The sequence below is a fragment of the Empidonax traillii genome, unplaced genomic scaffold, assembly GCF_003031625.1.
Source record: "Empidonax traillii isolate 1590-97213 ecotype Southwest subspecies unplaced genomic scaffold, ASM303162v1 scaffold561:size787514, whole genome shotgun sequence".
Taxonomy (NCBI): domain Eukaryota; kingdom Metazoa; phylum Chordata; class Aves; order Passeriformes; family Tyrannidae; genus Empidonax; species Empidonax traillii.
In genome coordinates, this window is record NW_020955754.1 from 509422 (window position 1) to 537297 (window position 27876).

Genomic DNA, 27876 nt, shown 5'->3' on the forward strand with positions numbered 1-27876 from the left:
GTGCCACGAGAAACACCTCTTGTATTGACCGCGGCGCCGCGATACAGCTGGAGAGGCCCTTCCCGGGGGGTCCCTGTCCCACCGATGTCCCCCCCATCCTGTCCCACATGGCGGGACCCCCCCAAAACCCCCCCGAAACGGACTCTATAAGTATGGACACCGAACACGACGAGGGAAGGGAAGGAGCCGGGTGGGAGAGGGCAGCGGGAAGCGGAGGTGAGCGGCTGGGGGGGCGCGGTGGGGCCGGGGGCGTCCCCAGCCCCGCGGAGGGGGCGGCTCCGGCTCCCCGGGGCTCAGCGCGTCCTCGGCGGGGTTGTGCTTAGCATGTACCGGGGAGGGGGGGGGATGCTGGGCCGGCCCCCCGCCCCGCAGCCCCGCTCTGGGGGCTGGATCCGGCCTCTTCCCACCGCCGCTGCCGGCGGGCGCCACTGTCCGAGCGCCACGGCGCCCACGCGGAGGGTCCCGAGCGGCCCCCGGAGGGGCTCAAACGTGCGTCTGCATCCGCCTCTGCAGGGGCCGGCTGGGGTCCGAGTTTTGGGAAGAGGACTGGGAGTGGTGGGAGGAGGATGCGGAGGCCTTGCTGGCCTTGTCGAACTGCACGTAGCCGTCCTGCTTCCCGCTGCTGCTGATGCTGCTGTCGCACTGGGTGTCGAGGAAGGAGCTGCTGTCGCTCATGGAGCCGCGCTGGAACTCGCGCTCGCACAGCTCGATGGAGCTGCTGCCCATGCCCAGCACGAAGCGCTGGCTGTAGTCGTAGAGGCGGCTCTGCCCGCTCAGGGTGCTGTAGATGTTGGTGAAGGACATGCCCGTGGGCACCCGCTGCTTCCCGGCCGGGCGCAGGTCGGCCGGGCAGCCCGACAGCGAGATGGTGGGGGTGGAGTGGTGCTCCTTGAAGGTGTTCACGCTGTAGTAGCCGTTGGTGGGGTCCTGCAGAGTGGGAGAAAGCGGGGGCAGGTTGGTGGTGCCTGCTCTCCCTGGTGTCCTGTGGGGCATTTGGGGCATCCACCCTGCCCATTCACCCAGGACGTGCAAGAATTATGGAATATTCTCATTTGGGAGGGACCCACAAGGATCACTGAGTCCAACCCCTGTCCCCACACAGACACCCCAGCAATCCCCTCCTGTCCCTGAGAGCGTTGTCCAACCCTCCTGGAGCTCTGGCAGCCTTGGGGCTGTGCCCACTGCCCTGGGGAGCCTGTTCAGTGCCAACCACCCTCTGGGGGAAGAACCTTTCCCTGAGATCCAACTTAGCCACCCCCGACTCAGTTCCAGCCATTCCCTCGGGTCCTGTCACAGAGATCAGTGCTGTCCCTCTGCTGCCCCCTCAGTCTTATCTCCTCCACACCCTCCACCATCCTCAGAGCCCCCCGGTGGAGGACACCCTCAACCACCAACCGCTCCTACCCACAGGAGCAACGACCCCTCGTGCCACCAATGTGTCCCACCCTGCCCAGCCCCCTCCAGATCGGGGCACAGCTGCCCCTCGCACTGCCCTCTCCTGGCACACACCTTTGTTATCCCCCCCTAAAGGGTGCTGGGGCCAGACAACAGCGCCGGGGTACCAAAGCATCCCTCCCCACACAGGGACAGCCCGCTGGGGTGGGCCAGCACTGGTGACACGGGGGACATGGCCCAAGGACAGAGTGGGACTCACCTTCAGGTTTTGAAACTCCTTCTCCTCCTCTTTGAGCACCTCGAGCTGCTTCAGCACCGAATCCTGCTGGAACTCCCCCCGGTCCATCTAGGAAAGGATGCAGGTGGGGGTCAGCGTCCCCTGGCACCCGCTGGACCCCGGCTGTCCCCACCACCACCCACGCCGCGTGGGCTGAGCCCCACACCCACCATCAGCCCCACGGCACAGGGGAGTTGTCACCAGCTGGATGTGCCCAGGGATGCCCCAGAGGGGCGGTGTCGGAGAGCTGCGGAGCCGGGAAAAAAAAAAAGCCTCGCGATTCCCTGGGTTACAGGTTGTTTTGGACAAAAAAGGCCCGGCTGACGCAGGAAGTAAATTATTTACTGTGGTGAGGGTTGGGGCGGCACCACCTGCCCAAAGCAACACCCTCAAAATCTCCTTATTTTGCTGTTTTCCCCCCATCTTTTCATCCTTCCCTCCTCAGCTGAACTTGGTCACCTCATTAGTATTCCTCTGAAGGCTGGCCGTGATCGGGGGGGAAGGGCAAGGTGCACATTAATTACACTACGCTTTAATTACCCCTCCTTCGGCACGGGGGGCTGTTCAGGAAGGGGAATAATTATCAACCAATTTCTCATTTGCTTTTTTTTAGCTTCTCCCGTATTTATTGGGCGCCTCCAGCCCGGCTTCTGTGGGATCACAGCCCTCAAATCCCCTTTTATTGCCCAAATTCTCTCCTCTTTAAGGTGGTAAGTGGCTGTGGAAATTCACCCCGCGGCACTTGCTGTTCATCTCCCGAAAGCCTTTGATGTGGCTGTTAAAGGCAATAAATTAAAGTACCTGAGTTTTCCTAGGGAAAAGAAAACCTGTATCAGGCATTGATTTACCTGGATAAATACAAGTGTCGCCGAGGATTAAACCAGTGCAACCAAAATGGGATGTGGAGGGTTTTTTTCGCTCTGCCAGCCCCAGCGACCCCCTAAATCCCCTAAAGCATCGCAACAAAGGCAGGGATTGGGGGTGTTAACCCTAGAAGGGTTTCACAAGTCCTGGCTCAGAAAGAAAAGGAAAAACCACCTCTCCTCCTTGCATTTGGTTGGTTTTTTGTGTGTGACCCGGGCGGGCAAGGCAAGACCCAGGAACGGAGAAGGGAGAAGACAGGTGGGAAGCAAGGGGACAGCCCCGCTGTGACCAAACCTCCGTGGAATTAGCGGCGGGTTTGACGGGGTGTTTGTAGCCGTTTTCTGTAGCCCTTGCGGGGATGGTGACAGCGACCCACGCACTGGGATGCCCCTCCAGTCCCGTGGGGACCCTGCCTGTGCCCGGGGTTGGCAGGATGCTCTGGGTCCGTGGATTTGGGGGCTGCAGGGAGCCCCCATAAAGTGCCATCTCATCACCGAATCGCCAACTCCCCCACTACAGCCGGTCATTAACGTGACCTTTATTAAACCTGCGTGGCGGCTCAGCCCCGATGTGACCTTATGGCGTTAATTAGCAGGTGCTGAGATGCTCATTAGCGTCGCTTCCGCTTTGCCGCCGCTGGGTGAACACCGGGAGGGAAGGAAAGTTGACTCAGGTTCGCTTCGTCACCAGCACTGATGGGCGTTACGAAGGGAGAGCGGGAAATGCGTGGAAAAAGACCAGGAGTGACCAAGTGCGCTGGCACGGGATGCTGCAGCGTCACGCCCGGGCTATTTTTTCCGGAGCCGTGGCTTTCTCCAGCCGGTGACAGCACCAATAGGCTCCTCGGCGCTGCCGTGCAGGGGGTTGGTTGACCCTACCAGGGTGAGGGATGTTGGAGATGATTCCCAAACAGTGGCTTCCTCTGCTCCCAGCAGAGGGAGGAGACAAGCCCATGAATAATTAAAAAAAATTCCTGGGAATTCCCAGCTGAACAAGGCTTTATCACCTTCAAACAGCAGCTCTGGCCTTGGTTGCCTGGTGATGGGAACTCCAACCGTTTGTGCGTGCTGCCCATCCCAGCTGAAGCTGCACCACCTCATCCCACCTCTCCCCAGAATGTTGCTTTTGGATGGGCTGGTGCCACTGGAAGGGGTTGGCTGTGCAGGAGGGATGTGCCCTGGACCTCCCAGGTGAGGCTGGATGTTGTGGAGGTGCAGCCTGGCTCTGATCCAGACCTGGATCCACCAGCTTGGAGGTTGCTGGCGCTTCCCAGGGCTGTGGTGGCACTGCCCTCTGGGCACGTGGAGCATTTTCCAGGGAGAAAGGCAGAGACACAGGATGCTGTGTCTGCTGGGCTGTGGGTGGGATGAATCTTACCCTGAATGGGAATTCTGCTTGAGTTTTTCTCTTCTGCAGGGAACTGAGCTGAGCTCCTGGTTGGAAAACGTGTCGGTGTGTTGATCACCTGTGATGGCTGTGACCAAACTGGGAACAGCCCTCAGAGCAGTGGGATGGGTTTCAAGAGACAGGAGTGAAAAGAGAGCAAGGAAAAGATCAACCTGTCACTGGATTGGTTATTTGGACTGTTCCACCCCAAATATGAGCCAGACGTGATGCCTCGGTCACCCTTTTGACCTGGGATACTCCTGCCTGTCCGTCACTTTAGGACTGTCTCTGATGGCTCCAGGCAGTGGGAGTGGCTCCTTTGGGATCACCAGCCTCATTTCACAGGTGGGGAAATGGAGGCAGAGGGTCCAAGCAGCCAGGAATGAAGCCAGCCATGGTGACAGAGGGTGTTACGCCACGTCGGGGCCGAGGATGCTCCTCATCTCTCTCCTCCCAGCCCGGCCCCAGCCAGGCTGACAGTGCATCCCGGCAGGAGGGAGAATGCTGCTCTTGTGATTTATTTTTCCCAGGATCAGACCCTTTATCGGGCTCTTTTGCCTCCAGCCACCAGAGCTGGCAGCTTTTTCCCTGCCTGTAGGCACTGCCTGGCAGAACAGGAGCGTGGGGAGCGGCGCTGAGGCGATGTGAACATATGCAAATCAGCCAGCGTGACGCGTATCCTAAGGTGTTAATGAATTTAGAGATGCATGAATAATTATTTGTGAAAAGCACGGCGAGCCGCTGAGGTCACAGATGGCTGGAGAACGACAAAGGCAGCAGCGGCTGGGGGAGGAAGGAGGGTCCCGCTGGCACTCCGGGGCCAAGAATGCTCCGGCAGAGCGGGACACGGTGGGAAACCGAGGAGCAAAGGCACAGGATCCCGAAATTCAGCAGGTCAGGCTGTGCCAGATCACAGGAGCTCGGCTGAGGGGCCGTGATGGTGGTGACAGGACGGGGAGTGCAGGGGCAGCAGCTGTTCTGCCAGCGTGGCCACTCCTCCTTAACATCCGCATCAACGACCCCGAGCCCCGGCACGGCAATGACAGTCCCAGGGCTATTGAGTGCCAGGTGCGGTGAGGGCGAGAAGAACATCCCAAAGGACGCTGTCGAGGTTGAGCCTGGCATGGACATCTCCCAGGAAGCTCAGAGAAGGCAAATGAGGAAGCAGCAGGGGAATAATGCTGGCACAGGGAGTGGGCAGAGCTGGAAATCCTGGGGTGAGGTGCTGGGCACTGCCACCCCCTGCCCCTGCCAGAGAGTCTCGTCGCTGCTCATCAGCAAGAGGAAGTTTTTGAGTTGATCCATCATTTCACTGACAAACTTGGAGCTGTTTCTCAGGGATCTGTTCAGCACCCAAAGGCTGGGTGACCAGAGGAGATGCCCACACCGGCTGTTGGACACAGCGAGGAGCAGGGTGAGGGAGAGCAGAGGTCCCTGGGACTCCAAACAGATTGGGAAGTATTTCCTGGGAATGTCCTTGCAGAGGGCAGATGAGGGTGGGGAGGCTCTGGTCCAGGCAGGGGAGGGGGCTTTGATGCCCAGCCAGTGCCAAACCCACCCAGCACGGGCAGCAGAGACCACGGATCATCTCTTCCAACTTCTGAACAGTGCTGATCCAAGGATTTTATTTCCAACTGCTGTATTTTCGGGAAAAATGCCTGGATTTGGCCAGGAGAGGGGGAGAATTGCCTTCTCCTGGTCCAGAAGCCAGGCTTGTGAGTCTCTGTCATGTTGTATCTGAAAACCTTCAGCTTTGCCACCCTGTTTGCTCTTAAACAGCCCCTTTGTACCAGGCTGTGACCAAATCACCTCTCACTGGTCTGCCTGACAAGCCTAGGAGCTCTGTAACCTCCCCTCAGAAGGCATTATTTCCTGGTTCTCAAACAAAAGTTGTCATTTTTTCTGCACCATTTCCCCCCTGCCAGAATCCTCATTGCAACGTGCCTGGCACAGCTCCCCCTGCTCCACTCCCAGCCTCACCAAGGGCATGTGCTGATGTGGAATCACCCCCTGGATCTGGCAAATACCCCAGGAAAGTCCCCAGGATGTCTTCCAGGATCCTGTGCCTGGCCTCCCATGACCATCCTCTTCCTCCTTTACTCACAATGGTAAATATTCCGTGTGTGTCTCCTCTGCTGTGTGTGTCTCCAACCTGGTGGTTATGGCCTGGAGTGGCATTTGGGATAACCCCAGATGGGAGCCAGACCTGGGCTTGGTGCTGCTGATCACACAGATGATGTACAGAGTCCCATGGAGAGGAGGCTTCTCATTCCCCTTCATCCCAGCAGGTTGCTCCAAACCCAATCCCAGCCTCCTCTGTCCTTCCAGCCTCGCAAATCCCTCCACGGATTTGCAGATTTCTCGGGGCAAAGCCCTACTAGGAATGAAGGGTCTTGCAGGGAAACCTCAGTGGTGCTGGGATAAGGTGCCAGATCTCCACCTCCTCCTGCCTCCTCATTTAAGGCTCCCTGGCTGTGTAAGTGCTCCAGCAATTCTGGTAATTCCAGCAAGCAATTCCACCCACGCTACGACAACACTCTGCCTTGCCTTCCCACCGGGAATTCACGGAACAGCTTTTGCAGGCAGGACATACAAGTCCTGCCCAAAAAATTGAGGGTCAGATGAGGAAAAAAAACCACTAAGCAGGCTGGAAATCAGCCTCTGGCCTCTTCAATCCCTTCTGCCCTTCCCACCTGCTCTTTTCACTCTGCTTTTACAGCCACTTGCCTTTCTTTGCCTTTCTTTTGGCCTACACCTGTGGATCTGCACACCTTGGATCTCCCACAGAACTCTGGATCTGCTCCCACATCCCCCTCCTCGTTCTGCCCACAGAACCCTCTGAGCAGCCCCGGTTAACGAGCTCGTTGTGACCTGGTGCTCACCCGTTGTGTGTCTCCCCACCCTGTGCAGCTCTCCCCGCCGGAGGTGGCAAATTAGCTTGGCAATTAGCCCCGAGGGCAGCCGGGCCGCTGCAGTAAACCCCTCCCAGCTCTCCCTCCTCATTTAGCCAGGTTTTCGCTCGAGGAGGTTTTATGGCAGGAGGATGGGTGGGGATCACGGGAGGAAGGACACCTGCCCGGGCTCGTTACCTGGAGCAACACCTGGAGCAATGGCTTAGGGAGGGGAAGGAAATCCTTACCATCAGCTGCTTGATGGTCGGGTGCTCCTCCGCCTCCCTGCCCGAGGCCGGCTCCTTGTGCACGATCTCCACGCGGATATCGTTCTTGGCAGAAACCACACCCTTGAGATCTGGGAAAAGAGGGAGGTGGAGAAGGGGTTTAGTCCAAGGCAGCGGTGAAACACCTGCAGGGAGCTGACTGAGGATGCCTGGCAGCACCAGGGAAAATAAACCTGGCTCAGCAAGTTCATCCAAGAACTAGGGGAGCAATATCACCATAGGGTACGGGCATGCCACCTGTGGACAGCCAAGATTCCTGCTGGGATTCCTTTGGGAGCTTGGCTGGTCTGTGCCGCGCTCATGGTGCTGTTAACAGGGGCTGGGCTGCGGCAGAACTGCTCACACAGGTGGTGGAATCGTTATCCAGCCTGCTGATTCCTAGGAAACACTGCTCCTGAGGGCAGGACCAGCTCTGCCTGGGTGCTGGAAACCCCTGAGGAAAGCCTTTCCCAGTTTGGGGTGCAGACACATATGGAAAGGACCAAGCAATGAGCACAGACACGGCCGGGGAGGATTTTGTCATCTCCAAGCAGCCTGTTTTCACGCAGAACAGAGAGAAACATTCCTGGAGAGACTCCCTGCCTTCCCTGAAGGTGTCAGGCGTGCTTTGAACAAGTCGTTTTAGCAGAGTTAAGCACAGACGCGGAGCAGCGGGAGCAGGGGCGGCGGCGCAAAGCCGAGATGAAAAGCAGGCACGGATGCAAATCTGAGCAGTGAGACCTCAGCAGCTTTGAAGCCGGGCTCCAGCCTCGGATCTGGCTCTCACTTCCCAGGATGGCCGTGCCAGCCCTCCCGGACCCCAGAACTGCCTTGAACCGCTGGTTTGTCAGATCTGCCTCCAGCCGACGGAAGCAGCAGCGCTCTGCCAGCCCAGGATTGCAGGGATCAGTCCAGCAAAGGGGGGTTTATCTCTAAACCAAACTGGACGATGCTTGAGAGACCAGCTTGAAGCTCCATCCTTGAATTCATCTCTCTCAGCATCCCCTGCCCTCGATATCTGCAGCCCCCAGACCTCTCCAAGTCTCAGGGCACGAGGCAAAAGCTTTTGCTGGGAAGTTACAACAGCTCTTTCTTTTATTTATTTTTTTTTTTTCCTGCTGGGACCACGTTCCTGGTGCCAGAGCCTTTAATCACAAGGAGAAGCTAATCACTGTCTTGCACCTCCTCTCCCAGGAGTGCTCCCCCTTAAATAACTCTGGGCGTTAAATCACCGAAGATACAACACCAGATGTGCAGTAAAGTCATCTTTGTCTTTTCCTCCAGGCTCGATGTGTCTGCACCTGGTCCTTTTTTTTTCTTTCCTTTTTTTTTTTTTTTTTTTTTTCCTCTTCTGCATTTCCCCAAAACAAGGCCAGGAATTGCCTCCCCCAGTGCCATTAGTTGTGGTCAGTGGGTGGGTCAGGAGATTCCTTCCCCTGAGTAACTGCTGGGTCACCGTGTCCCCTGCACACAGCCATTCCCACAGCCTGCACCAGGCTGTTGTTGTAAATGATGCCACAGTGTTCCAGTGTCTGTCTTCGGAGAGGAATCTGCAGTCACCCTGGCAGGAAATGAGTCCTTCTCCTGATATCCAGGTGCTCTGTTGGTCCCATCATTCCTGAGCTGATCTCTGTAATTCCTCTGCCCATCGCACACCACTAACCAGGATCAAATTCCTCATCTTTCAGCCTGGTGTTCCAACCTTCCTGCCACTGGAGACAGTGGCCACAGCATCCAGTTGGCACCAGCACCTCAAAACTGGTGTAAAAGTTCACTTGACACATTCAAGTCCTCCCCTGCAGGGTTCTGCACCCTGAGCAGGGTTGGTTCAGCTGCTGATGCTCCCAGCTCCCCCCCAAAAATGAGGAGAGACCCTGTTTTGGCAGCTCCAAGTGGCTTTTGGAGCCATGTGAGGAGGGACTGAGTGGTCCCACTGCCACCAGCACCCCCTGCATGGATCTTAGGCTGGGAATCCCACCTGCACCCTGGATTTGCTGCTGTCCCTGGCTGGGTCTGGCTCTCCTCCTCCCCTTTCACTTTGGAGAGGGAAGGGAGGTCAGGACAGGGATTGTTGTTGAGCTCTTGGATGATCTCTTCCTGCTTCCTCTGATCCCAAAGTGAAGTGGCAAAGGAGCCCTGTGAGACGTGCAGGGACTCGTTCCCTGGTCTGGGAATGCTGCCAACCTCTTCCCAAGTGCTCCTTCAGGTGCTGGAATCATCCATCGCTGCCAAATGATCTCCACATCAAACTGGCCTGGTTTGGGTCCTATCCATCAGCAGTCCTTCCCCAAAAAGCAAGATTATCAAATTCCCCCATTTAATTTGTTAATCCTTGCTAATGGAGGCTGTGAGAGTTCAAACAACCCAGGATAAAACAGGGAGAAGCATCATTATTGCTCTGGAAATTAAACACATTTCTGCTGTGGGAGTCTGTGTGTCCGAACCACATCCAGGAGCAGCCTCGTGGCTCTGATTGCTTTGCAAACCATCAAGGGGGGAAAATAAAAGGAGAAATAAAACAACTGGGTTTTCTGGGACGCACATGGAGCTCTTGGCATCCTGGCATCTGTACTATGTGTCTTGGGAGCTCAGAGTCCTACAGAGAATTCCTGCTCTCCCCAGAGGTTTGGAATGCTCCAGACAATCACATTCTTCTCCCTCCTGGTTTGGTGCCTTTTGATGGAGCCAACAATTCTTTAATTTCCTGGTGTCCTTTTAATGAGGCCACTCGATGCCACACTGCCCCTCCTCCTCTACCTACATCTCTAATGCCACTTTAACTTGTATTCCCACTGCAGCCAGACTCCAAAACCCACATATCCCATGGAGATCCCTCTACTGGCTGTCACTACCGCCAGGAATATGCATGTTATTTCAGGAAAATTGGGATTAGAACAGAAGCAGAACCGTGGAGGGTTTTTAAGCACCGGTGTGGCACAGTGAGGCTGCTTCTCCCTCCTGGACATCAGGATTTCTCCAGGGTAGGGATTAAGAGGCTTCCTGCCTGCCTCCTAAGCTGCCTGTGCTGCTAACAGGGATCAGCACGTTTTTCAACAGGCACTTCCCTTCTCCCATGAGAAAAGGGAATGTTTGGCAGCAAACACTTGGAAGGCCAACATGAGAAGCAGCTCGTGCTGGTGCCGTGTCAGTAGATTCAGGCTCTGGCTTCTCCCTGACCCCCTCGATTCGCCCCCTCCCCAGAGCTTTCCCCCGAGCCCTTCCCGAAGAGGGGGCACACTTACTCCTCTGGGAGCGGGCGCAGCAGAAGGCGACGATGGTGGCCATCAGCACCAGGAAGGCCACGCCGGCCCCCACGGCCACGCCGATGATCACCGCCATGGGCACCGACTCTGCAAGAGGAAGGAGAGGGAGCATGAAGAGGGATGAAGGTCCCAGAGGTGGCTTTTCCCCCCTCCAGGGGCCCACCCCTGGCTACTGGCAAGCGGCTGGGTGAGGAGCCCGGGGAGGGTTTTGGGGCCTCCTTCCCCGCTCCCCCGTCCCTGCTGCCCATGGGACGCTGCAGTTTGTGCAGCCCGAGCTCTCTGTGCCTCACATTCCCCTGGGAGGGACAGGAGGGGCCAGCCAGAGGAGCAGGTTAACAACTGCTCTCCTCAGTGCCCCGCAGGCCAACAAATGAGCATCTCGAGAGGATGAAGTGCAGAAGAAGACAATGTGTTAATATTATTAAGGAAGAGAAATGACATCCGAGCAGGCTGATGGATGAGTTAACCCAAGAGCCATCATTCACAGCCCCTGCCAGTTTTATATCCCAGTTTCCTGCCTTCTCCCATGGCTTATCAACTCCTGAGGGTGCCACAAAGAGTGGGACAGGAGGGATGGCCCATGCCAGGGCTGAGGCTGCGGGGTGGGATGTGCAGGCAGGGTCTGTGGGAGACAGAGCTGGGGTTACATCCTTCTGCCTACCCTGGAGCTGGGTTCCCAGCAGGGATTCTGGACTGTGGCTCAGCCAGCAAAGCTGATTTATCCCCACAGATCCCAGCAGTAGCCTGGGAGGTGCGGGGAAGGGGGGTGAAACATGAAATCATGCTTAAGGGGAAGGGTCAGATTTGGAGCCCCTGAGCCTTGTTATCTCCCTGCTCAGTCCCTCCACTCCCTGGGTTGGTGGCTGCTCCCTGGATTAGGGACAGGCAGTGACAGGCAGCTCTCCCTCTGTGGGACACCAAGGCTGTGAGTACCACAAATCACCTCCCTTGCCTGGGTTGATAAACCACATCCCAAAGATCCTCTCCCCAAAAGCTGCAGATCCCTGGTCCTGATCTTTCTGAGTGCCCTGCAGGCTCTCGTGAACCCCAAAGAGGGATAACCCATTCCAGGGTGTCCAGCTGAGCTGGGTGATCGTGTCCTCTCTGCTTCCCTGGACACCTCCAGTGTGTGTTTTCTCCTTGGAGTGCCTGCCTTGGAAATGGATGGGATGAATTTAGGGAAATGGGAGCAGAGAGGTGGTCCTCCTCCTCAGAGGTGTGTGCAGGTGTGGGATGTGAATGCTGCTGGAGTGGGGACATGGGGACACGTGTGTGGATTTGCAAAGCCCGGCAGCCTCACGGCTGCACCTGACTGGAGTACAGGAACCATTTTCCACGTCCCACTGGTGTGGAGCTGGGGTTGGGCACAAATTTCATCCTGGACCCGAGACCACAGATCCTGCCTGTGCCTTTCATCTTTCCTAGGGGGCACACACCCATCCTGGTGGGACTGGGGGAGTTGTGATTTCACCAGCCCCCAGGGTGTAGTGAGCAAAGGGTTTCTTCCTTGTTATCTCACCCCAGCTGGGAGCTCTAAAGCCACTTCATGTAAACCTTTAGCAGTGGCCATGGGGCTTCCTGGCTCCTGAGTCCTAATTTGGGAACTGCAGGGTGATAAAACTGTGGTGCTGGTTGAGTTTAAGCTCTTCTGTCACACTTGATCTTAAAAGAGCTGATGTTTCTCACTTTCAGGCTTGCTCATGAATTTCCTGCCTGGGCCTGCTGGTCCCTTGATGTGTCATTTGCCACTCAAGCTGGGCCACTGGTGACTTGACTCACGTGGCACTGAATCCATCACCAAACCCCTGAGAGTGCCCAGGCAGTGAAAAGGCAAGTCCCATCAGTGCTCTGCAGCCTCGAGCTGGAGCTCAGGGAGCAGATGTTGGAGCTGGATCCAGCTGCCCTGAGGAGCTCACCCTAAAACCAGCATTCTCCAACACTCCAGCTGAGCCATGGCAAGAAGAAACTGGGATTTTCTGAGGCCACCTGCTAGGCAGTGCTCCTGCCAACAGCAGGAACTCCTTATGGGACTTTTTTGGCCTTCACAGGGGAATACGGACCAAAAGGGTGAGGAGACAGGAGCCTGGGAACCCTGGGAGGGCTGGCTTGCTCTTGGCTTTGGGGGAGTGGGATCTGCAATGCAGAGCCCAGTGAGAGGCAGGTGGGGATGGGGATGAAGATGATGGAGAATCACATAAAGGAATGGGGTGGGGAAAGCACCCAGGGCTCTCTCCTGGGCTGGGAGAAAGGTAACTGCAAAGGGGCAGTGACGGGAATGGCTGGAATGATAAACTGTGTCCCAAGGGGATGGGCAGACAGAAGGAGCAGATTGCTGGCTCCCCCAGGAGCCCTGGGCTGGGGCAGGGGATGAGGAAGGCACAAGGGCAGCACATCCCACAGCATCTGCACCAAGATCCATCTATCCCTGCTCTGGGGCCAGTGGAGGCTGGCCAGCACTCTCCCACAATGCTGAAACAAACTGATGCCTGCAAATAGCCCTGGAAACTTGCACTTCTCCCTCTTTTTCTGTCCCACGATGGCACTTCCTGGGACTTCCGCAGCATTTAAAAGGTGGCTGTGCAACATCATCGCCCTCTCGGGGTCTGGGGAGCTGGGGCACAGAAAGTGTTGGTTTGCAGGGTGGGGCAGTGGCAGAGGGGAGCTCTGCTGACCTCTCCAAATTCCCAGTCGTGCCCCAGTCACTGCCCTGCAGTTTCCCTACACCCCTGCCTGCCCTGCCTGCCCTGCCGGAAAGCTGCCGGGCCAGGAGGAGGATGCCGGGCCCTCAGGTGTGGTAATGGCTGGGGACAGTTCACATTCACGGTCAGCTCATGATTTCCATACCTGCTTGAATACCAGCTCCTGATTTCATTTCCGTACCTGTTTGAAAATAAAGCAAGTGTCCACAGCCTTGCCCAGCCCAGGCGCCCAGCGCAGCCCTCCTGAGTGCTCAGCCCTCCGCTCTGTTCTCTGGCTGCAGGGCTGTCCCCGTGAAGGGGATGGCCTCTGCCCCCCTCAGCGTCCCCCTGCCCAGGGCAGGGCTGGCCTAGCAGGGATGGTGGGATCTCAGCTCCGAGCCTGCCCGGCCACCCTCCGCTGGGACCCGGCCCTGCCGCCGAGCGCTCCCGCTGACTGGCAGGCGACCTGGAGAAACCACTGGCTCTGTTTGCGTTGGAAGGAGCCCAAGGCTAATTTTAAGGGGTTCATTTAGCTCTGATTTAATCTGGACGCCAGCCTTGCCTATAAATCATGGCTTAATGAGAACAATCCACCTGCCTGCCCTGGCATTTAATAAAATAGAGGAGAACTGGAGTTCCTCCAGGAGCTAAGCATTCCTCACTCAAGCCGTCTCCCTCCCTTGCTATGGAGAGCCCTGGGAGTGGAAATCCCCTGGCCATCCCCTGGGAATTGCTTCAAGGCTGGGTGGGTAAGCCCAGCCCTGTAAAACGTGCTGGCAGGGTGGCTGGTGGCCGGGATGGAGAGTTCCACCAGCCCCAAACGCCTTCCTCCCGCTCACTCCCAGCACCGTGGAGCACCAGGGGCTGCTCGGAGCAGCCATTCCTGTCTCTCCAAGGCATCATCAGTCATCCTCCAGCCCGGGGCAGTGCCATCACCTCATGCTGTGGGACAGGGAACAAGTGGTGCAGGATCATCTTGCGCCCTCCATCTTCAGCAGGACAGTAAAATCGGGAATAGCCTATCAGGCAGAGTCCCCCCTCCTGCCCCTCTGCCAGGACCAGGTACCCTAATGATGCAATCCTGCAGCTACAATGGCTGGAGCATTGTCACCATCCTTCCTCATTTCCTAATTTCCTAATTTCTTAATCTCCTCTTTGGCATCCCAAGAGCTTTCCTGGGCACCTCCTGCCTGGCACAGCATCTCCCCACTCTCACAGCCCACTCCCCACATCTCCCAGCACCCTCCGCTGCCCCTCGGCCCCCAGCAGGCCCCAGCAGTGCCCACCTTGCTCCTTGAGCCGGATGATCTCGGTGTCAGAGCCAAAGCTGTTCCAGGCAGTGCAGTTGTAGATGGTCTGGAAGTCGGCCCGGACGATGTTGCTGATGGTCAGTGTGGAGATGACCCCCTCGTCCGTGCTCACCGTCTCCACCGTGTAGCGCCCGGAGGTCCCAGATTCCAGGACATTCTCCTTCCAGGACCAAGCCTGCCAGGCGAGAGAGGGGTGAGCCCGGGGCACCCCGGGGTGTGCCAGGCCCCCGCCGTGCCCCGGGTGCTACTCACAATGCGGTCTGGGGGTGGAGTGCTGCGGATGAAACACTTGATCTGCCCCTTCTGGCCGTGCAGGGCGTGCTGGGTCTGGGTGCTGGAGATGATGGGGGGCCCTGTGGAGAGAGGAGAGGGCTCTTGGCACCCCATGGGGACTGCTGGGGATGGGGGGGGGAGGGTTAGTGGACCTACAGAGGGATATTGGGGTCCATCTTTGAGGGGCAGGGGTGGAGCAACAGCTCCATCGCCTGTCGTGATGGAGAAGGACATTGAAGGGGGGCTTTGGTCCTTGCTGGGTTTCTGCAAAGGCCCCACAGATCCCTGGGATCCCCCATCTCTGCTCCCCATCCTTGGTGTAAATTACCCTGTCCCCTTCTCCTTGGTGAACCTGGCCCCTGAGAAGGGCTGCTTGCTCCAGAAGCAAAGCAGGATCCCATCCCACCTGGTTCCTCCTCTGTGCTCTCCCAGATTCCTAAGGCAACCATCCCCAGGGGTTTCAGGAAGTGGTAGAAGGGCAGAGGAGGCACAGCTGATACCTTCAGGGCACCCTCAGTGACCTCCACTCGCCTCCCAATGTGGTGGAGATGTTTCTGCTGGAAAAACCTTGTCCCCCATTCAGATTTCTGAGCAATACGAGGCCAAACCCCACCTGAGCCAGCTTGGGATAGGAAATGTCCTTGTCCTGCTTTGGTGGACATCCTGGGATTAGGGGAAGAGGATTGGGAGAGGAGATCATGGCTTGGTGGGATGGGTGCGTCCCTCACTCTCCAACAGCCCTGCAGGGGAGACCCCAAGGGAGCAACACAAGAGCTGGGATCCCAATTGCTCTTTGATAACCTCCTTAATTAAAGCAGATTTGCATTTCCATGAGTGGCTTGCTGCTGGCAGAAGAGAAAACAGCACCAAGCTGGGCTGCAGGGAGAGGGGACAAGCAGGGGCTGGCAGATCTGCCCCTGTCCCAGCTCAGGAATTTTGGGTGTTCATTCCAGGTTGTCATTTCTGGTTTGGAGTCTGTCCACGGGTTTCTCAGAAAATAACAGCCTTGAGGATTTTTTCCCATTCTTTCCCCACGGACTTCTCCAATTTTCCCAACCTGCAACCGATGTGTTCCTTTAAGGAAGGTCTCAGGGGTTTGGGGTAGAGTGGGGAGAAACATTCACCTGGGTATTCCTGACTGACTCTCATTCCAATCACCCATTTATGAATTTCCAGAATGCACAAAAATGTACCAAAACACTAAATCCTTCCCTCTGGTGCATTCACATGTACAGCTGCCTATTGGAATTATCCCAGTACCCCCTTCCTGCACCAAACTTGCATACTCCCCCACACCTCCTACTGAGACACAGCCCTGTCCCTCCTTCCCCACGCTGTTCCCAGGGGAGATGGATGGAAAACGAGCTCAGTGAAGCACAATTCACTGACCAGGGACCACTGTTCTGGCAGCTCAGGAAATTACTGCTGGAAGGGAGCTGCTGTCAACATCAGGAATAGCAGGAGCTGGGCATGAAGGTCAGGACTTGCTTTGATGTAACAGGCACAACTGTAGCAGGGGAAACTTCTGTGCCCCTTTTGACTGAAGAAGACAACCCCCCCCACACACTTTGTTATGTTTTTCTGCCTAAATGCTCAAGGTGTTGGTCTAGGCATGATCCCAAGGTGTGAACGCTCCTTTATCCATTGCTGACAGCCCAGCTTTCCCAAGGCTCTCAGTGGGGGTGGGTTGAATCCTTGCTTTGCCTCATGGTCATCAGGCATCAGATCCTGTGGCCAGTGATGCTCTTGCTCATATGATGATCCCAAAGCCATTAAAGATCGTGCCTCTGTAGGTGACAGCAGTGACAGGATCTGAAGGCCAGGCCTAAATAATAATAATCAAAAGAACCATCTCCCTTCCATTTCAATGGTTGTATGTTACTCATGAATTCTGGAAGTGCTCCAAGACTGGGTGACGCTGGAGAAAAATGGCTTAATAATCATTAAAAGGATCATTTTCCCCAAGGCGAGTGGATTTTAAATGGCACAAATGCCAATGGCTTCGGGTTTTATTATTGCTTCAGGAGTTCAGAGTCGAAGGCTTATCATCATGATAATAGTGGATGACTAAAGACCATTTGTGAGATGAACATTCCCAGAAATAATAGCACGAAGTTGCAGCCCCTTCGCATTCGCGGCCGGCGTTTGATTCTCCACTGGGCTCTGGCTCCTTATGAAAGCTGCCAATCTCCAGCCTGGCATTCAGCACCGAGTGTGAGACAGCCCACAGGCAGGGAAAAGGCTCTAAGCAATGTTGCTATGGATATAAATGATGGAGCTATTGGGGGAGGCTATTTTTAGCACGTCGGTCCCAATTTATTTGTGCGGTCCTGGCGGCTCGCACAAAAGAGGAGGTTGGAGCAGGAGCCTTCAGGAATGAAAGGATGGCCTTGGCTCCAGTCTGCTTGAGTCCATCTGAACCTTTCCTCCCAAGCACAGAATGGTTTGGCAGGAGGGTTTGGTTTAACTCCTTGTTTCCTGCAGAAGCCCTGGGCTGGCTGGTGCTGCCCACTATTGCAGAGCTCCATCAATGGTTTGGGTTGGAAGGGACCTTAAAGCCCATCTTGTTCCATGGGCAGGGACACCTTCCACCAGCCTGGGTTGCTCCAAACTTGCCCAACCTGACCTTGGACACTTCCAGGGATCCAGGGGCAGCCACAGCTTCTCTGGGCATCCTGTGCCAGGGCCTGCCCACCCTCACAGCCAACAATTCCTTCCCAATATCCCATCTATCCCTGCCCTCTGGCAGTGGGAAGCCATTCCCTGTGTCCTGCCCCTCCATCCCTTGTCCCCAGTCCCTCTCCAGCTCTCCTGGAGCCCCTTTAGGCCCTGCAAGGGGCTCTCAGGTCTCCCTGGATCCTTCTCTTCTCCAGGTGAACCCCCCCAGCTCTCCCAGCCTGGCTCCAGAGCAGAGGGGCTCCAATCCTGGAGCATCTCCGGGGCCTCCTCCAGACTCGCTCCAGCAGTTCCACAACCCACGTCCTGACACCACGACGGGCTCCTGACCAAGCAGGGTGGCAGGTCAGCCCTGCCCTGCTCTCAGCTCTTAGGCATGCTCAGCTTCCTTGTTGGGGTGAATCCCAGGCAAATTACATCCTGGATTGGCCACCTGGAGTTGTCCAGCCCTTCTGACAAACCTTTTCTTGCAGAGCAAGGTGGGCAGGGTTGGTGTCCCTGCTCAGCAGCTCGGACAGACAGACTGGTGATCCCTCTTGGGGGGCTTCTCCTGCCAGGGTGGGAGCTGTGAGCAGGCTGGGTGCAGTCAGGAGCACTGAGAGGCTTTGCTGTAAATCCACCTGCTGCTGATTTATGATGGCACCAAGTTCCTCCCTTCCCTCGTGCCTCTGCTGCTCCGGCCCTGCCAAATGCTGCCGCTTTGCATAATCCTCCTTCCCACTAACCAGACTGTGAATCCTATCTACCTCCTGCAGGCCTTGGCTCTGGCATGGGGATGGGCTGCTCTGCACCCACAGACCTGGCTGGTGAGGCTGGGTGGGGAGGGCAGGAGGATGTTCTCCCACCTCAGCATTGTCGTGCCACGATTTCAGATAATTTTGGGAGCGGATGGGCTGGTGCAGCTGGGACTGCAGGCTCAGACTGGGTCGCATGATCCCTCAGGCAGGGTCTCTGTGCTCTGGGGGAAGGATCAGCCCCTCCAAAGCTGGTGTGCCCCGATCAGGGTCTGTGCAGCCAGCCCAGAACAGACACTTCTAAATGCCTAATTTTCCTGTGACGAATCCCAGCCCACGGAGAGAGGCACCAAGACAATTGTATCACCCTCTGGATTTAAAAGCACTTCAAAATATGAGGCATTCAACTTCCCTCTTGAATTACAGCAGAACAGGCTTCTAGCAGAATTCATTAGCTGGATTAGACACAGCGTGCCGTGCTCTGGAGCTGGAACGCCGCTCCAGCGGCAGGACAGGCTGCCAAGCCCCGGTGTTTGGTGATGTCACACTTGGGAATGCTGCTCTGGGGCTTCATTCTCCTCACCCAGGGGGGCCACGACATCCCATGGGATGGGACGCTGCAGGCAGCCGGCTTCTGGGGGCTGAGCAGTGAACCCCACTCATGGATTTCATCTGCTGCTCCCCAGCTCTGCCAGGTGGGAGCTGCAAAGCTCTGGAGAGCAGCTTTTCCGTGTCGAACGCTCCGGATTCCCGGAGCCCGCGGAACCCTCCGCTCTGCGTTCGAGGCATCCTGGTGTGCCTGGTGGGTGTCAGGGAAGGAGCAGGTTCTTTGTTTGTGCTAATTTGTTGCTTTGTTTTCCATGAGCTCATTTAATTGTAATTAAAGCCCAGCAGCCGCCGGGGAAGGAGGATTCAGGCGCCGAGGAGCTGAGTCGGAGACGAGGGAGTGGTTGCTTTTCAGTCCCCTGCTGTGTTGCCCTTGGCTTCCCTTTCTAGGATTATAGAATCCTGGAACGGTTTGGGTGGAAAGTGATCTTTAAAAGTCATCCAGTCCAACCCCCCTGCTGTGAGCAGGGACATCTTCAAGTAGATCAGGTTGCTCAGAGCCCTGTCCAGCCTATCCTTGAAGGTTTCCAGGTTGGGGCACCCACCCATCTGCATTATCTGCATTTAAAATTAATGCTTGTTGCTGCCTGGGCTGCCTCTTGCTTGTTTCCTTCTCTTGTGACAGTGAGTGGAGACTGAAAGCTGCTGGTTTGTCATGCAGGTGAGAGACAAAGCAAAATTCAGCCTCCGTTTACATCATTTGCAGCCCACCCGACTCTTTCTCTACCATATTTAGGCTGAAATTTGTTAGCAGCAGCTGCAGGGTCCTGGCCAGGGCATCATTAAACTCCAGAGCTCTGGGTGTGAGTCTGGGGCACAGCCTGACACCGTGGTGGGTGAGTCCCAAGCAGCCGTGGGAGCATCCTCACAAGCATCCTCCTGGGAATCCTCCCAGGGATGCTCCCAGGAATTCTCCCAGGGATCCTCCCAGGGATCCTCATGTGGGTTGGAGAGTGATTAGGCTGCTGGTCTCAGCTCCAGGCTCAATTCCCAGCTCTCCAGCTGTACAACAGAGACAACAGCGCTCTCCGACCTTGCGAGGGTGTTGCAAGATTAATCTATTAAAGATTTAAAGATGCCAGCTCCCAGCTACTCAATAAACCCCTGTTGGTAATAAGGAACCACGTGGGGCTGACCTAACCTTGGGTGTTTTTTTTTGCTTTAACTCGTGAATCTCCAGGAGAATAAATACAAAATCCACTTCACTCTGCTTGTCCTCCCTCCCTGGTCCGACTGGGGGTGGGATTTGCTCCGGGAGGAAATATCTGAGGGGATATTTTGGCGGCAGGGGTAAACGAGGAGGGGCTGGCGATAGGGAAGCAGGAGGTACCGTTGACGGTGAGCGTCACCTCCCGCTCGCCCGCGCCCACCCGCGGCACCACGGCCCGGCACACGTATTTCCCGGCGTCTTCCTGGCGCACAGACTTCAGGGTCAGCTTGTTCTCATTGCTCAGGACCTGCAAGAGAGGAGGGGGCTGCTCTCAGGGGGGGTGGTGAGAAGTTACGAGAGACCCGAGTTATGAGAAATGTGTGTTACCAGCTCCAGAGCCCAAAACAGTCTGACATGGCATGGAAATATCTGCCATTGACCAAGGAATGAAGAAGCATCACAGGGGGTTTTGGTTTTTTTTTTTGTTTTTGTTTTTTTTTGTTTTTTGTTTTTTTTTTTTAATTATAAATCCCATTTCTATTCATCCGAGTTTTTACAAACTCCAGTTTTGCAAGAAGTTCTCAAACTACAAGCAAAAAATATTGGTGCCTGCAGCGACAGAGAAACCTTGGAGAGAATCACACTTGCATCTCCACATTCACAGGTGCAAGGGAGGCTGCCCAGATCGACTCGGGGATTTCAAGCCCAGAAGTGGTGGGAGAGGTGGCAGACGCCTGGGAATTGTGTCTGGACAGGCAGGGAAATCTCAGCTGCCTTTGGCAAGCCCCCCTATAGACTTGCTGCGATGTGTCTGCTCCCCCCCTGCCCCCACTGTGCAATGAGCAGCTTTATTAAACCTGGAAAATCGCAGCAGACCTGGCTGAGGGGCTCAGCAGGATCCTGGCACTGCTGGTATTTAAAAAACCATGGCAGGTGTAAAACAAGGAGTGGAATGCCTGCGAAAGAACTCCTACAGTTGCCCTTGGCTCTCTCCCCAGGGCTCTGCAGGCCACAGCCCATCACCTCTCCTACCTCCAGTGCCCACTGGCTGGGTGAGCCCCTGGCTCTCTGCTGGTTGCTGCTCCCACAGCTGACGCCTCAGGGAATTAGTGCTGATGTGGTGGTTGGTCAGGGATCTTGATCTCCTTGTAGCAAGAAAAGGACCATCCCAGAAAGGACCATCCCAAAAAGGACTGTCCCAGGAAAGTCCATCCCAGAATGGACTATCCCAGAATGGACCATTCCAGGAAGGTCCATCCCAGAAGGAGCTGCCTGCAGGTGAACTGCAGAACCACTACCCATCAGCGAGACGTTAAGCGCTGCTCTGGTCAGGGTTCAACCCTTATGCCCCTCATCACGGGAATCAGTTCCCTCTCGGGACTCCTTGGCATTAGGAGGAGCCAGCACTCATCCAGCCCACGTGTCTGCTCCGTGGGAAGCATCCCACAGCACCCCCTGCCCTGAGCATGCCCCCCATCCCTGCAGCAGCTCTCACCACGCCCGAGCCTCGCTTCATCCAGACGATGGTGAGGGAGGGATTCCCGGTCCAGGCGCAGTTGAAGACGGCGTCCGAGCCCAGGTCCACCAGCAGGGACTGCGGTTCTGTCGCCATCCTGGGCCCAACTGCACAGAGGAGACCGTGGTCACTGCCAGGGCTGGGCTGTGCCAGCCAGAAACCCTCACACCAGACAGGTCAGGGGGAGGTCTCGATGGGCCAGGTGCTGCTGCAGCCTCGGAGGGACCAGCTCCCCTGGGACCACCCCGTGAGCTCATAAGGAAATCGGGGGTCACACCACTGCAGCATTTACAAAGTCTGAGCAGCAGGAGAGCCCAGCAAGTCCTGGTCACCCTGGACACATCAGACCACTTCCCCTTCTGATTGACTGCGCGGCTCTGCTCACGCTGGGAGTCTGGACTCAGGGTACTTACAGTAGACATCCACTGTCCTGCTGATGTTTGTGCTGCCCAGGGCGTTGGTGACCTCGCAGGAGACGGGCTCAAAGAAGAAGGTGTGGTCCACGATGGTTTCATAGAAGTCACCAGAGGCTTCCTTTATAACCTGGCCTTTTTTCGCCCACCTGTTGAGGAATCAGAGCATCCTCACGGTGCTGTTCCGAGCCTCTTGTCATCTCCATGTGTGCACGGGTCATAGGGCTGGGGGCAGCACAGGGGGCCCTTGACTTTAGGAGGGACATGGATGTGTCCTCAGCATCGTGCCCTTCCCTGGGGATGGAGGGATGTGGGGATTACAGGCAGAGGTTTTGGAGAGGGGCCATCAAACGATGTGCATGTATATCCCCAGCGAGACCTTTCCAAAGCTGCTGTCTCCCTGGTTCATTGGGAATGCACCTCATTCCTTAGAACTGGGAAAACCTCAGTGATGGGAGGGATGGGACATGGAGGGTCTCTGCTGATGGGGAACCACAATCTGTTCCTGAACACTTGCCAACAACATCCTTCCACATCAAAACCACTAAAAACCTTTTCACTGCCCCCCACTTTTACCCTTTTCTTCCTTTTATTTTTTTTTCCCCAATCAAAGAGAACTTTATCCCTTTAAGGCAGCTGAAATAACATTCCCCCGAAAAGCCAAGCTGGCATTTGCAACACTGCGACTTGCAAATTGTCTTGGAGAACAAGCTGTCAACTCAGCACTTGAATTAAGCCGCTGTTTGCCAAACAATGAGCAAATGTGACCTAATGGGGCACCATCTGGCAACCTGCCACTCGGGAACGGGTGCGAAAGGCAGGAGATGCTGTCAGGCAGTGTGAAAATCCAGCCACTCTTTCTGGGAGGGAAAGAAAGCCTGGGAAAAAACATATGATAATCTCCCCTCCCCAAACACGTGACGGGTAAATTGGAGGAAACTGGGTAGGGTTCCCTGAGGAATCTCTGCCCTGTTGTCTCGGGGCTGCCCTCCTCTGGTTGTGCTGGGTGGGTTGGGAAAGATGCACCACCGGGAGGTGGGCTCTGGAGAGAGACAGGAGCCACGGAGGCAGCTTCCCACGTGGGGTCCGTGGGGTGGTTTTGGGAAAGTTGTTTTCTCGAGGTGAAAGGCATCTGCTTTCGGTCCTCCCGCGGGTCTCCTGCTGCTCTCTGCTCGCTCCCATCGCTCTGCTGTGGGTCCCCACTGCTTCAGGGCTGCCCCAAAGGCACCAAGGACAACTGGAGCTGCAGGGAGCTCCTGCCGAGGCTCTGTAGGCACAGCAGTGCCTCGGTGGGGCTGGAGCGAGGGTGAAATGCTGGTCCGTGGCAGTCCCTGAGTGCTTCCAGAGCCTAAAGCACCTGTTAATGTGCCCCTCAGTGACTCCTGCCAGCTCCGAACAGCCTCACACCCCCCCGATGACACGGGGCGTTCTGGGATCTGTTCGTGGGCAGATGGAAGTGCTTTGTATACACTGACCTGCCCTCACATTCCATTTATCTTTGCACCTCTAACAGATGCTGACTGGCCACTTCAGCTTCCCTCCCCTCATCTCCTCCTCCCCGGCCTCCCCCTTCAGTAATTAATCAGGAGATGCCGGTTTTATTTCTAGGGCTGCGCTTCGTGTGTTAATGAGGGAGGTTCCCTATGGAAAAAAACAGCACAAGCGACGCCTTCCAGGTGCTGCTCCAAAGGTCTGCGTGGTCAGTGATGCTTTGGGGACGCCTTTCTCCTTCCAGAGGGAACTGCAACCCGAGCCAAGCGGCTTGCGAGGGGTCAGCCAGCAGGGCTGATATCAGCGTCCCGCTTCCCTGCCTCCCGATGGGATCTGCCCTGCCCTGCTGCAGGAGCGCTGCTGCCCATCGTGGAGAGCATCTGCCAGTGCTGCCCCAGCAGCTTGTTCCTCGGGGATGGGGCAGGAGGGGGATGGAGGGAGCTGGCAGAGCTCTGAGGTCTCATCCCTGAAGCTTTGTGCACCTCGTGGGATGGAGAGGACACACGTTCTCATCGTCTCCTCTTTGGTTTGCTGGTCACAAAGGCCTGAATCCACATTTCAGGAACTTCTGATGAATGAAAGCAAGGAAGGAGAGAAGGTAGAATGCTAGAGGGACAGGGAAATTCCAACTAGTGAACACTGAAATGCCCTGTGCTCTCTGCCAGAAACATTTCTGCTCCATTAAGTCCTTTTACAACTTTGTCCCCGTAGAGGCTCCCTGCCATGAGCGACTTTCCAGCCTCTGAAGGGTGTTGTTCTGCTCCTCAGGCGCTCGAGGGAGACACCAGGCACATGAGGCCATTTCCTTGCAGTGCTCAGTGGGATGGGCAGCAGCACCAAACCTTTGGGAGAATCCAGAGCTTCACCTGTGCCGGGCACTTCCCTGGTAGTTTGCACAAATCCACCTTCCCTGCTCTGCAAAGGACAAAGAGGAGGCTTCAAGGTGAGGATAAAGTGACCTGTGGGCTCTCTGGGTCATGTCCTTGAACCTGCCTGCAGCTCCTCCTCCCAGCAGAGACACGGAGGGGACGGGGAACTGGAACCAGACGGAGCGGGTGGATTTGATCTGGGCAGACTTCATCTGACATCTTCCTGGATGTTGCAAAACTGAGGCCAAGGTTTCCAAGAGCTATTTGACATTGCAGCTGCGTGGGAAAACACTCCCCCAACAACCGTGGCCTGGTGCTTTATGGCTTGTTCAAAACCCATCGCTTCCGCAAAACTGGATTTCCCGAGCGCGGAGATGTGTCACAAACAGCAATTTTTCGTGCTTCAGCAGAGATCAAGGTCCTTGCTCCCGTTTTCCAAGGCTTAACACGGCTAAATCAATGTGGCTGAACGAGCAGTATAGATCCTTTATAATGTCAAATTGGTTTTTAATCACAGCAGCTGATAACCCTCTTGTAAAGCTTCCCGTGATGGGCTCGTGGACAGCCAGAGGGCAACTTACTCAGGGTTTTAACGAGCCCATAACGTGTCTGACTCACCTATTAACCCTTCAGTAATTATTTATAAACAGAATCTGAATAAAACAGGGCAGAGAAGATGCTCCAGCAGCCCCATCCATCACCTGCAGGCTCTTCATGATTTCTTCCTCGTGTCTCACAGGCCGTGTTGCACCAAGCCTGGCTCCCAGCCAGTGCTCCTTGTCCACCCTGGAGAGCAGGGACTCCTTTCATTTATATTGTTCCCTTGAAGGTATTTATAGATTGCAAACATGCCTCCCAGGGTCTTTTCCAGACTATATAAATTTGCCTCCTTTACTCTCTCCCCGTATGACTTGGCCACAAAGTGACCTGTCCCTGTTTGCTGCTGGTTTTCCTCCTCAGCCAGACACCCCTGCAGGGCCAGGTCTGGGCAGGGTGGGCTCCTCCTGCCCCAGGAGAGGGGTGAGGGTGTGTCCTTGGGGATCCTGCCCACAGGACCTGTTCCTGTGACTCCCTGGGCAACCTGTGCCAGGGCCTGCCCACCCTCACAGCCAAGAATTCCTTCCCAATATCCCATCTCTCCCTGCCCTCTGGCAGTGGGAAGCCATTCCCTGTGTCCTGTCCCTCCATCCCTTGTCCCCAGTCCCTCTCCAGCTCTCCTGGAGCCCCTTTAGGCCCTGCAAGGGGCTCTCAGGTCTCCCTGGAGCCTTCTCTTCTCCAGGTGAACCCCCCCAGCTCTCTCAGCCTGTCCCCATAACAGAGATGTGCACATTTTCTCTTGCTTTCTCTTCACCAGGCACCATCTCTGCCTGTTTTCCCAGATGGGCATTTCTTCCCCTCTTGGCTGAGTTTCATTTTGTTATTTCCTTTCCCATGTTTCTAACCTGCCTTTGTTTTCCTCTGGCCTCTCTGAGGGAGTACCTGCTGCCTCCCAGTTCAGTATTCTCCACAAATTGAATCTGCTCAGGTGAGGGAGGAAAACAAATTTCAACCAGGAAAAGATATTTTGATCCAAGTTTCAAAGGGGTTATTACAGACAGCACTGAAAAGCTGGTGATTAAAGAATGAACAAAAAATAGAATACCTACACTGAAGAGGAAGGGAGGGACTTTTCTAAGGAGACATTCTTCAGGGAAATAGCATTTTTCTGACTCCATCGATCGCTTCCCAGCTAAGAGTACATGCAAGCAAATAAGGACGGACAGTTGGGGATTTGTCAGCTCCCAGGCAATGCCTGGGTTTTGTTTTGGTTTTCATTTGTCAATGTTTTTTCCTCTTCTGCTCTAGTTTCCAAAGGAAACCTGCCAAACCCCAGGATGATGCTCCGTCCCAGGCTCTCAGTGGGATGGTCTGCCAGGTCTCCTTCTGCACAAGCGGTTTTACCCAGCAGCTCCATCTCTTTTTTTCCCCAGAACTTTGTTTCTGGCTGGGCTTTCAGGCTGGTGGAGCCCATGAAGGGCCCACGAAAGCTGGAGGGCTGTCCAAAGTCTTCTTTGGAAAGGTCACCATCAGGCCACGGCTCCTCCCAGAAGCAGCACGGGAACTACTGGAGGGCGACACGGGGGCCCTCTGGACTCTGCCCAAATCCATCCTCCAGACTCCCAGGGAGGATTTTGGGAGCTGCCAGCAGAGGGGGTGTGCTCCTTGAACCAGCATTCCCGGCGGAGCGGCTGCTCTGGCGGCGTTATAACCCGGGGAAGTGGAGTGTGTCGTCGTTTTTAATTAACAATTCAAAATAAAGTGGTCGCTTGCCATATAAATTGTGTTTACTAAGAATTGCTTAAAATGGATAAATATTTTCTTGGACGCATTTTAATTGCTTAATAAAAGTACCAAGAACACCCACAAATACCTTAAATAAATGCATGGCTCGGGGAATGAATTAATTAACATTTCGTTCCTGGGAACGGCTATTAATTGCTAGCAATTGCTCAGAGAACGGGTTTTTTTTGCTTTACTGCCAGCAGTACCTTCAGTTCCTGGTGTGTGATGTGACAGTCCCCTCTCATCCCCCCCACGTGTGACAGCTGCCAGTGGGATGCTGTGGGCACCACCCCGGCATCCCCCCATGGATGGAGCTGGTGGTGCAGGATGGTGTTTTGTGGGTGATGTGCTGGCATCTCTCGGAGGCCCGGGGTGGACAAGGACGGGAGGTGGCTCGTGCTGGCATCTCCAGTGAGTGACAGCCTCGAGAGGGTGATGGAGTGAGACGCAGAGCCCGAGCGGTGTCCCAGCCCCTCCCCCCACGGCTCCGGCGTGATGCATCGCCCAAATTATTTCTTTATTAAGGGCAAATTTTCATAATGGTGATGTATGGGGTTATTCCTCTTCTCCTGCCTGCTCCCTCCCTAATGAAGACGTGTGGGCCCCGCGTGGCTCCTCGGTGGCTGCCGCCCTCCCTCGCACGGGCTGGTCTGTCAGCAGCACGGGCAAGAGGTGATCTCTCCACCACCCAAATGACAAGGCTGGGCCTTCCAGCCTGGGTTGAATGCAGTCCAGGAGGGCAGAGCCCTGAGCAGAGCACTGAGCATGCTGGCTGATGGCTGGCTGGCCCTCGAGCACAGGGGCTGGGATGATCACAGAGCCATGGAATTGTTTGGGTTGGAAAGGGCCTCTGAGATCACTGAGTCCAATGCTAACCCAGCACTGCCAAGGCCACCACTAAACCATGTCCCTAAATGCCATATCCATACATTTTTTAACACTTCCAGGAATGGTGACTCCACCACTGCCCTGGGAAGCCTGTGACTGATTGACAACCCTTTCCATGAAGAAATTTTCCCTGTTATCCAATCTAAACCTACCCTGGTGGGTAGGTCTTTTCCTCTCCTCCTGTCCCTGTTCTCTGGGAGCAGAGCCCACACCCTGCCCAGCTCCTCCCTCCTGTCAGGGAGTTGCAGAGCCAGAAGGTCCCCCCTGAGCCTCCTTTTCTCCAGGCTGGGCCCCCCCAGCTCCCTCAGCTGCTCTTGGTGCTCCAGACCCTTTCCCAGTTCCATTCCCTTCTCTGGACACACCCCAAGCCCCTCACTGTTGTTTTCCATGTGAGGGGCCCAAAACTGGACATGGGATTTGAGACTGTGCTGACAGCAGGGGGAGAAAGCATTTGGAAAGGCATTTCCTTGCCTATGGCACCCACAGTACTCGAGGAAAGGCTTCCAAGCCTCCAGCTCTCATCCTGATAAACCTCCATGTACACACAGCAGTGCTGAGCTCTTCTCAAACCTCTCCATCTCCACGTGGGCACCGTGGCTCCACCACCG

General features: G+C 55.7%; 1 protein-coding gene across 2 annotated transcripts in view; it reads right to left on the reverse strand.

The window, feature by feature from the left end:
• Position 1: 1 nt before the first annotated feature.
• Positions 2–27876, reverse strand: part of KIRREL3 (kirre like nephrin family adhesion molecule 3) — a 144413-nt gene continuing 116538 nt past the window's right edge. Inside the window, exons 8-17 of one of the 2 annotated variants that reach the window (XM_027897827.1) lie at positions 21699–21847; positions 21265–21392; positions 19950–20076; positions 14583–14683; positions 14307–14505; positions 13187–13222; positions 10322–10429; positions 7062–7171; positions 1655–1741; positions 2–927 (exon numbers count right to left, since the gene is read on the reverse strand). In XM_027897827.1, the coding sequence (XP_027753628.1) occupies positions 484–927; positions 1655–1741; positions 7062–7171; positions 10322–10429; positions 13187–13222; positions 14307–14505; positions 14583–14683; positions 19950–20076; positions 21265–21392; positions 21699–21847 (1489 nt within the window). In that variant the 3' untranslated portion in view covers positions 2–483. The remainder of the gene's footprint in view (positions 928–1654; positions 1742–7061; positions 7172–10321; positions 10430–13186; positions 13223–14306; positions 14506–14582; positions 14684–19949; positions 20077–21264; positions 21393–21698; positions 21848–27876) is intronic. The other variant, XM_027897829.1, reaches the window with a different exon arrangement.